This window comes from Caloenas nicobarica, chromosome Z, assembly GCF_036013445.1.
Source record: "Caloenas nicobarica isolate bCalNic1 chromosome Z, bCalNic1.hap1, whole genome shotgun sequence".
Classification (NCBI taxonomy): Eukaryota; Metazoa; Chordata; class Aves; order Columbiformes; family Columbidae; genus Caloenas; species Caloenas nicobarica.
Genome location: NC_088284.1, coordinates 60,799,100 through 60,809,760, shown reverse-complemented (window position 1 = coordinate 60,809,760; position 10,661 = coordinate 60,799,100). Strand labels below are relative to the sequence as shown.

Genomic DNA, 10,661 nt, shown 5'->3' with positions numbered 1-10,661 from the left:
ACTCTGGTCGATATTCAGTGGTATGTACTTACTCTTTGTAGATCTATGAAGGATGCAAGATGCCCAAACTTGAGCATAGTGTATTAATCTGACCACATGAAATGAAAAATTTAAAACAAAAGCATATTCAGATTTATTGAGGCATTTCAAGAACTAGTTCTGTAAACTAAGCAGGAATAATTTTCAGCAACTGCTAATAAAGCATGTGATTTTTTTTGTTTTAGTTTTAAGGAAGTAAAGCATGTATAGGAAATTAAGAAGGAGCATGAAGAAATTGAATTGGTATTTTTAGAGTTTAAGATGTTGTGTTATCATGGTGAATAAGGTGGTGGTGACTGTTCTGCAGCAATTTTTTCATAAGCTGGTGGAGCATCAGGTACCTATGGTATGGAAAATGGGTGTGAAAGATTGAAAAAACAATTGAGGTACAAGAAAATGACATTAAATATGCAGGGAGCTATTAATATTTACCTTCATAACAGATATGGTACTACACTTTAAAATAGCTGAGCTCATCCATTATGTCTTTATTTTTATTTTAGGTTAGTTTTTGCTAATATGTTGGGTTTTGTTGTTGTTTTGCATCAGATTGCATTCATTTTGTGTGTTTCATTCACCTCAAAAGGTCATTTTCAGTGTTATAAGGACAGGAATTTTTTTTTAAATAATGTTTTTATATATATTGAGAATTAAGACTAATATTGAAACTTTCATTTGAGAGTCTTGATTCAGGTGCATTGTCTTATTTCCAATGTTAACAATTTGGGCAGCTTATTTTAAATTGATTGTAAATTAGCCTTTTCCCATTCTAAAACTATTTAAACACACCCATAAGTTGACATATATATTTATAAATTAAGTTATTTCAACTTTTAAAAAATTAGAGATTTTAATGTTCATCTTTCCATAATGATTAGAGAAACTAAAACATTGAAATTTTACAATGTTCCCTGGCAATCCTTGTCAAGGTATAGTACACCAGACATAGTCCATTCGTTATTTTTAAGAATGGTCAAACATCTGTCAGGGAGATATTTGCTAATTCAGTATATTACAGGATTCAATTGTTACATCATTGTAATAGATTGCATAATGATCATACAACTTAAGAATAAAGGAAGGTGAAATAAGAGAATTTAAAAAAAAAATAATTCTTAATAGTAGATTTTTAAAACCCTTTTCACAGTAAAAACTGTGCAAAATACTACTTGTTAACAAAGGCGATGAAGACCAATCTAGAGAGCACACCCCAAGAAAAAAATCAAGTGACTGCTTACCAAGATTGTCTCACCATGTCTTACTATGTTGTAAGTAAATGAAACCTTGAGTTGCAACTTACCACAGAACTAAAGTTCCTGTATTCCTGCAGGGGCATTTTGCAGTCCAGTGCTGTTCCCTCACCTACCACAGTTCGTGTTGTGCCCACACTAGTGCTTTTGCTCTTGACAGATCATAAAGAAATGTGGGGAAGATGAAAGGAAAAAGAGAATGTGAAGTTAGAGCACATAGCACATAATTTAATATTTCACAGCACATTTACAGTACATATTAGAATCTGGGATTAGGGCCAGACACAATGCCAGCAAGAGAGGTAATCTCCCTATCACTTTTTGCTGTCTCTGCTGACACATACTCTCTCTCCTGTATTATCCGATTAAATCGACAAAAAAAAAATGAAGATCACATTTTTTAGGTCCAGGACTGCTGCAGGAACTGACACCTTCTCATGTATCTGAATGCCTCCTCCTTTTTATCCCACCCATTTCTTTATTTAAGCTCCAGCTTTTTTCTTTTCAATTTTTCCACCATTTCTTTTGCACACATTCCATGTCAGTTCTCCCCTAGTGAAAAAGCCTAACAAAAATTAGGCTTTCACTGCCAGAAAGCAGCAAACTGCAATGAGAAGGAATTAAAAAGAGACTGGGCTTTTTGCCATGGTGTACAAAGCAGGCATGAAAGAATTCTGGTTTGCTTTTTGAAGGGTTTTTTGAGTATTACTGTCACTTTTTCAACATGTCACTATGAAAGTTCAGGTTTTATGTATTGTGGCCAGTTGATATACATATTGGATAGATCACGAGAGAGGTAACAGGACAAAGTATCTGAAACAGCAAGGAAATAGATTTGCTGACTTAGATGAGACAAATGGGTTTTTTATTTCCAAGTGGTCACATGTTTTTAAAAATATTAGGATAGCTAAAACATATTTACTGTAAAATGTATAATTGGATAAAGCTTTCATTTTAAAGGATTAAAAATGGCCTCCCTTTCGTAGGAGAGAGAGCAGAACTTCAAAGATCAAGCATTGACTCTTCTAACAACCGATGTTTTGAGAAGGATTGTACTTTTTTAACATATTATTTAAGAAGACACAAAATTGAATTTTTGAGTTTAGAAAACGAACTTCAAACCTGCCCTGCTTTTTTGTAAATTTTAAAACTGCAGGTCAACTTTTATGCAAATAAATCATGCATCACCCGTACATTAACATAATATTTACTTAGTTACTTGTAAGATTTGTTTTTCTTATCTGCTTCCTAGATTTACTCTAATCATATCTGTCCTCATCTAGGGGTAAGTGTTATGAGGAGTGAATATGTTGTCTGTCTTTAAATGAAAATACACAGAACACATCTTGGGGATTTTTTGTAAAGATTAAATATAATGCTTCCTAGAGATCAGTTTTTCCACTGGTGCGTTGTGCAAAGCTGGGCAACTGGCTTCACCTCCCGATGCTTTTGCTTCCCCTTGCCCTTTTGTCTGGCTTGCAAGTTCTTCAGAGCAAGGTGTGCTTCATGTTGCGTGGTTTTACCTCTGTATATGTCAGTGTATATGTTGCCTGAGATAATGATGTCCTATTACAGAGCTGATATTCTCTGCATTAATGTAATGCAAGTAATGATAACGTGTTGTCAAAATAATCGCATGCTAGAAAGTAAGCTGCTGTGCTTACCCGCAGCCTTTTGTAGCCACTACGTCTTTTGTAATACCAGCAGCCAAAGATGAATAAAATTGCCAGCACCAAAATCAAGAGTCCAAGACCCAGGGCTCTGTTGGCAAAGCAAAAAAAATAATTAACATCAGAGCTAGATTCATTCTTCTGGGAGCAAAAGCAATTAGGTCAAAAGTTTGTATTGATTTCCTTTTACTAGAGGAAGGCATGGAGCAGAATTTACCTCAGAAAATAGACAGCATATCAGTAACTTCAGCCACTCACTGTAGATTAAGTAGTTAGCTAAATTCTCTGCCAAATACTTAAGCATTTTAAAAATGAGGAATATACCGCTTCAAAGATAATAATCTACCAGTGACTACTACTTCTAAGAAAATTGCTCCCTGTAAATCTGGCAAACAGCTTTGCGATATTGGGAGAGAATGTGAAATAAATTAAATGCCACGCCTGCAGAGACACATCTCATGTTTATCTGTTAAACCTTTCCAGGTATCAAGTATTGAGAAATGTATCTTAATTGCATCATATTGCAACAACAGCTGGTGACAGAAGGATTTTTTGGATACATAAAACACTACACAACCTCCAAATCCAACTTAGAAACTTTAAGTTATTCATAAAGAGGTCTATAACTCTTTAGTTCTTGTTCCATGGCATTCTAGGCACAGTATTGGTGTCACTGGGTCATTTTAGGGAACGGAGGCTTTGCAAACTGTGCTGTGAGACATCCTTCCCACTGCCTACGGGGGACTTGAGAGAAGTAGCACAGTGCCACTATCTGTCCGAAGGCAAGGTGACAAAGTCACTGCAAGTTTCCTAGTCACAAAAGCCCTTTCTCCTGAGCTAATATCCTCCCTGTGAAGACACACAGAATTCACTCCCTGTTGCTTTTTTTTGGTTGCGTTGTTGTTGGGATTGTTGTTGGTTGTTTTGGGTTTTTTGTTTGTTTGTTTGTGAGTTTTCTTTGTCTTTTTTGTTTTGGTTTGGTTTTTGGTTCCGTTTGGGGTTTTTTTTTGTTCTTTGCCTGTTCAGGAACGGAAGAGTCTGCAAAACAAAGGGAAAAGAGGATAGGAAAAAATATTGCCACAAGTCAGGATAGACCCCCTCTAACATACTGTTCTATATCTTATATCCAGCTGCCCTGCAATAATTACTACCAGGCTTTTCCATTGGGACTGAGGAGTGGGGTATGTGACTTATCGGAGACCTTTTATATCATTTTCAGTGACTCAGAGTCTCATGGAGGAGTGTTTCCTTGTGACCTAAGAAGCCTGAAGAAGATGCAAGCAGAGTGGTGTGGCAGAACAGGCTGGCTTTTTGTCTGAATTGTGTGCTCTTTGAAGCATGAAGCTCCTTGGAACCAAGGGGATCATCTTTTTCACCAGTACCTGAATCTTGAAAGTTTCTTTACCTCTTCCAGACTTTGTGTTGGCTGGAGATCTGTTTAACCCAGGAATACAGCTCATGGCATTCACTTGCTTCCCAGTCCATCTGTGTTGCAGCTGATCTTCGAAGTTATGAGAGGGCTCCACTGGTTTTGTTACTATTCCCAGCACAGTTAAAATTTGGAGAGACTGCTTCTCCAAGCAACTTCTGCCTTTTCTGTATTTTGAGGCTGCTCTCTGCTTTTGTGTGCTCCATAATTTTAGCCAGCCATTAGCCCGTATCCTGCACAGAATATATGTCATTTCTGGAGCTGGTGATTTTAAGTGCATATTGGCCATCTAACCCCTTTCCTACTTATTCAGAGTTTAGTATGAAAAGTTTGTATGCAATTTCATGCAATTCCAGTTAAAGTGGCAACTGTGCTATTAGTAATCTGTGCTTAAATCTTGAATGCTCCTTCTGGTACTGGAAGGAGAGAGTCACTTTTCCCTTGTGCATCTAGAAAAAGTACTTACAATTGCAGCCACTGGAATTCATGGCAGCTGGAGGTGAGCACGCTTTGTTTCAAGTGCTGAGACATGAGTAGCCAGCTTTCTCTTTTGGAGAACTGAGCCGAACTACGAGAGTGCCTTCCCTCTTGTTTATTCTCTCTGCCCAGGGATGAACATCGAAAAACAAATATCTTGCAGTATGTGTGTCTAGGGGACAAGTCACCAGGTTTGGGGCCAGCAAAGCAGTACCAGAAGCACATTCCACATACATATATCCCAAGCATACTGTAATAACCCATCACCAGTGGGATAGTGTCTCTGGTCATCCAAGACCCAACATATTTTATTGTAAGCCAAAACTAACAAAGTATTAAGTTGAATTAGTTCTGCTTAGTGGAGTCTCACCCAGAAACAGTTTGCTGAGAGTCTCATTTGTATGGCATTGATGTCTCCATCTGCTTTTTGATAGTATTTTGCCATTTCTCTAGGGTTTTCACTTATTGTTTAGAGTGAGACAATGTCTTTTTGAGGTTCTAAAGAGAGGTGTGTGGATCTGGAGATAAATCTTAGCATAAAGATCACTTGCAACAGCCTCAAAAGAAAATTCTAAATAAGCCTCAATAAACCTGGTAATTTTTTTAATAAAGATTAATGACTTGTGATTATATGATCAAACTCTGGAGTCTCGAATTCTGCCATTCTGACTTCCCTTAACCATTGAAGGCTCGGTATGATTCTGCAATTACAAACATTACATACAACTACAGGATAGCTAAAATACACTCTGCCTGTATACCATGGTGACTTTTTCTGATACTATTTTGTGCATTTCTTTTCAATGTAAATTTTTTTTCACCAGCTTACATGCTAACATATGTTTTGCTTTATGCTTACTCTTCTGCTGCAAGATAGCTGTGTCCTCTCCCTCTGAAAAAGTTGCCATCTGTGTGGTAGTTTCTTCTGGGCATTTTGTGAGCTTGGTCCTGCTCAAACCTACAGGACAGAAATACAGTGCTTCAGTGCAATAAATAATTTCTTATCTCTAAAGCATAATATTATCAACTTTTTTGTTTTAATAGGAACATTTTAGAGAGGCAGGACAATCTGATATCTTCAGAATTGACTGGATCTATATACATATACCACTGTCCCAATTTAAGGTAAAACTCAAAATCGTAACTATAGTCTACCTTTGAATAGCTCTGCTGACATTAAGGTATTGGCACCTGATTGTAACAGAGAAGAATTTGACATGGTCTCTTTAGGTACTAAGGGATGGCAGACTTCTGAAATAAAATCTCTTAGGAAGATATAAAGAAATGCAATTTACCTCGACAAGAAAAACTATTCAGAAGAATTAAAACTAATACTGTCCTTGCATGCAGTTGTTTCTTTATTTCTGTGATTCCCTGTAAGCAGGCAAGGCACAGGTTGTCAGTTGGTGTAAACTCTCAGAGATCTGTTGCTTTGCAGATAGTTATACTAATTTATATCTGCTGACAATCTATACTTAGCTGTGCAAGGAATTTACATTATAATCTTAATTTCCAGTCTTAAAGGAATAATCATCCAGCCAAAGGCAATCTGAACAGTTAAAAATCTAATTGATCAAACATAGTGAAGAAGAAATCCACAAGTAATCATGTTTCCGTCATTTAAACAGCACAACAGCAGATCCTACGTGATAGTATCCAGCTAATGTACCTACCTTACACAAGTATAAAACCTGGTGACTTTACTGAAGACAATTCTAGCCAAGGAAACAAAACATTTTCAGAATTCACTTAGAGACAGTCAAGCCTCTTCTGAAGTATAATATTGAAGCAAACGAGAAAATTTTGGGTAGAATAAAAAAATACAAATCTTACCTCCTTCAGACCTTGTATCCTGTCTGTTAACTGGAAGGCATGTACAGCTTTCTTTTCCTTGACTTGGTCTGTTTTTTTCTTGTTTGATCTGTTCTCTTATGACTATCACGAGTTTAAATTCCTTTCAGTACAGCTTCTGAATGCATTAATTAGCATAAAAGAGGCAAGGAGACCACTTTTCATTTTCTTACAGTCTCCTGATAAGCAGCTGAAAAATTTGTTATTTCTTTGTGTTATTACATACCCTGTGAGGAACAGCTCAAAACCATTTTACCTGCCTAATCAGTTCAAACTGCTACAGTGGGCAGACTACTACTAAATTCAAACATGTTTTGACTTAGGGCTGATTATTTTGTGACAGAGGGCTGGTGTAAACAGAGTTGTGTTCAACCATAGTTTTGTTCATGCACACTTTTTGCACCATTGTTACACTGTGGAAACTAGTATAGTTGGAGCAGAACTCATAGATGGATGCTGTTATACCATGGTCAAAGTCTCTTAGATTAGGGCAAGTACACTTTAATTCCGTACTGGCAAGCAAATGCTGCAAAAGAAATAAGTCTGTCTCATAGGCTGCAGAACTAACAAAGCCCGGTTTCCTACGGATTTGTGTGAATTGCCTGTGCTTACACAGGGGAAGTCGTGCTTGACCAACCTCACAGCCTTTTATGAAGACATAACGAGGTGGATAGATGATGGCAAAGCGGTGGATGTGATCTACCAGCAAACCATTTGACACCGTCTCCCACAGCATCCTCGCTGCTAAAAGGAGGAAGTGTGGTCTGGACAATCGGGTAGTGAGGTGGACTGCGAACTGGCTGAAGGAAAGAAGCCAGAGAGTCGTGGTCAATCAGGCAGAGTCTGGTTGGAGGCCTGTATCTAGTGGAGTGCCTAAAGGGTCAGTTCTGGGACCAATACTATTCAATATATTCATCAATGACTTGGATGAAGGAATAGAGTGCACTATCAGCAAGTTTGCTGATGACACCAAGCTGGGAGGAGTGGCTGACACAGAAGGCTGTGCTGCCATCCAGCGAGATCTGGACAGGCTGGAGAGTTGGGCAGGGAAAAATTTAATGAAATATAACAAGGGCAAGTGTAGAGTCTTACATCTGGGCAGGAACAACCCCAGGTTCCAGTATAGGTTGGGGAATGACCTATTAGAGAGCAGTGTAGGGGAAAGGGACCTGGGGGTCCTGGTGGACAGCAGGATGACCACGAGCCAGCACTGTGCCCTTGTGGCCAAGAAGGCCAATGGCATCCTGAGGTGTATTAGAAGCGGGGTGGTTAGTAGGCCGAGAGAGGTTCTCCTTCCCCTCTACTCTGCCCTGGTGAGACCGCATCTGGAATATTGTGTCCAGTTCTGGGCCCCTCAGTTCAAGAAGGACAGGGAACTGCTGGAGAGAGTCCAGCGCAGGGCCACAAAGATGATGAAGGGAGTGGAGCATCTCCCTCATGAGGAAAGGCTGAGGGAGCTGGGGCTCTTTAGCTTGGAGGAGACTGAGGGGTGACCTCATTAATGTTTATAAATATGTAAAGGGTGAGTGTCACGAGGATGGAGCCAGGCTCTTCTCGGTGACAACCAATGGTAAGACAAGGGGTAATGGGTTCAAAGTGGAACACAAGAGGTTCCACTTAAATTTGAGAAGAAACTTCTTCTCAGTGAGGGTGACAGAGCACTGGAACAGGCTGCCCAGGGAGGTTGTGGAGTCTCCTTCTCTGGAGACATTCAAAACCTGCCTGGAGGCCTTCCTGTGTAACCTCACCTAGGTGTTCCTGCTCCAGTGGGGGGATTGGACTAGATGATCTTTTGAGGTCCCTTCCAATCTCTAACATTCTGTGATTCTGTGATACACTACAGTAATTCTATTTACAGCACCAGACAAGAAATGGCAGTCTGTGATTAATTCAGAAGTCTGGGTACTGTGATGGGCCAGCAGTGTTAGTTACCGCCAAAAAAAGAGAAGATACAAGAACCACGTCCTGCTTGTTGTTTCTCCCAATGAATCATTAATTTGGGCCTCTGGTTGTTTGGTTGGTTGGGTTTTTTGTGTTTGTTTGATTGATTTTAAATTTGAAGGACTCAAACCTTTGAAGTTTGTTATTCTCTTTGAAACTGCAGGCCTGGCTCTAAATGTGGTTGACAATGGCTGACAGACTTAAAAGTGAATAGGAAAGAAGAGATAGTGTGAGAGATCAACATCTATTTCCTTGGAAAATCAACTGAAAACTCTTTAACACCAATATTCTTAGGTATTAAGGGGCTGGGAAGAGCCAGACTGTTCTTCTGCTTGTGTGTTTTACTTAATTACGGTAAAAATCTGGTCTTTCTTTAGATATTTTTCCATGGTGGTGACCAGTGACAGGGTCAAAGGCAATGGGCACAGACTGAATCACAGGAGACTCCAGCTGAGCATGAGGAAGCCCCTTTTTTACTGTGATGATAACTGAGCACTAGCACAGGTTGTCCATTGGGGTTGTGGAGTCTCCATCCTTGGAGATGTTCAGAAGCCATCTAGACACAGTCCTGAGCAACCAGCTCTAGGTGACCGTACTTGAGCAGAGGGTTGGACCAGGTGACCTCCAGAAGTTCCTGCCAAACTCAACCATTCTGTGACTAACACCAGAAGGATTAAATTGTTTTTGCTAGATCCATTGAAGTTTGAAACAACACATTTTTTTTGTGGAGGGAAAAATAAAGGGAGAAAGAAGAATGAACAGTAGTGAGGAGCACAAACTTGCTCATTTGGCCAAACAGTTCAGTGTTTCTCTTAGATTGTCCCAGACAAACTCAGTGGGAGTTTAAAGGTGAAAGAGATGCAGGAAAAGTTTGTGTAGATACCCGTGTGTGTAAAACAGTAAGTGTATGCTATCACAGTCTAGCAAGTTGCCAAGCAACACGCCAGCCCTTGCGCAGTGCTCTGAAAATGTCATAGAGCTGATTATCAAATCATGTGTTTTTCTGAAGAAAAGCTTCACTTCTGGGAGAGGATGATAACTGAAGGGTACTGTTTGGTCTTATTAGAATCAAAACTGAGACATACAGAAAAGCCATGTGATACCAAAACTAGCCTCTGCCTCAAGCAGTCTCTGGGGCAAAATATCATCTGATTGAGTATTTTGTGTTCAAATGAATCTCTTGTTAATAGTATAACAAGGAAGGGGGAAAAAAGAAGAACTTTGTCATGGGTCTGTAGTGCCATCCGGCATATAAATGCACAATGTTGCTATTGAGGATTGAACGGGTGAGAAAGTGAAACACCATGTCCTGGTTCTGATCTCAGGTTTTTTTACAAAATCTTATTTCTCTGAGGTGGTGCTGCTAACTCCATCAGTGTAATGTCACTGGAACTGGCATGTGCATTCCACAGATGTTACTTTTTTAATGATAACAGTTCAGGAGGATGAAGAGGATGAAGAGGAGGAGTACTTAGGAGAAACCTCAAATCAACCCAGGCCTTTTGTGACAGCCAGCAATCTGTGGCGAGCCTAGGGCACTTTGATGAATCTTGATGCTAGGTATGAAATGAATCCTTCTAGTGTAACTGAAAACAACATGCTTGACCTTTTAAAAAGAATAACTTGTTTTTTATGCTATTGACAGTGTCATTCCATCTTTCTACAACAAGATCATGAGATTTTTATTAATTTATTTCCCTTAATTTTTAATCTTTATTCGTCTCTGGCATTTGAGGCTTCCTACAGCAGACAGAGCAAAGAAACATAAGTACCTTTACACCCAGTTTAGTAAAGGCTTTGGGTTTGAGTTCAATGGGAATTTCAGTGGAAACTCTCAAGTATTTCAGTGCTAAATCTACATTGACAGTAACAGTACAATAAGCATGAATAAGATAATACCCCCTTCACTTGGTGCTGAGTATTCCTTATCTCTCCAAGGTTTTGGGGATTTACTTTGAAGTAGGTATTATCTGGCTTCCAGAGCTGAACAGTTGCACAATAGCC

General features: G+C 39.2%; 1 protein-coding gene across 1 annotated transcript; it reads right to left on the bottom strand.

The window, feature by feature from the left end:
• Nucleotides 1-311: 311 nt before the first annotated feature.
• MLANA (melan-A) lies at nucleotides 312-5,807 on the bottom strand. Its single transcript, XM_065657541.1, has 4 exons — nucleotides 5,725-5,807; nucleotides 2,954-3,050; nucleotides 1,340-1,441; nucleotides 312-380 (listed from the first exon to the last, which is right to left on the bottom strand). The coding sequence occupies exons 1-4, from the start codon at nucleotides 5,796-5,798 to the stop codon at nucleotides 312-314; spliced, it is 342 nt and encodes a 113-aa protein (XP_065513613.1). The 5' UTR covers nucleotides 5,799-5,807.
• Nucleotides 5,808-10,661: the final 4,854 nt, after the last annotated feature.

Coding starts and splice junctions, on each gene's coding strand:
- MLANA (XM_065657541.1), bottom strand. CDS start 5,798: ATGCCCAGAAGAAACTACCACACAGATGGCAACTTTTTCAGAGGGAGA. Junction 3,051..5,724: donor AGCTATCTTGCAGCAGAAGA/GTAAGCATAAAG, acceptor CTTTGCCAACAG/AGCCCTGGGTCTTGGACTCT. Junction 381..1,339: donor ACAGGAACTTTAGTTCTGTG/GTAAGTTGCAAC, acceptor TCCATACCATAG/GTACCTGATGCTCCACCAGC.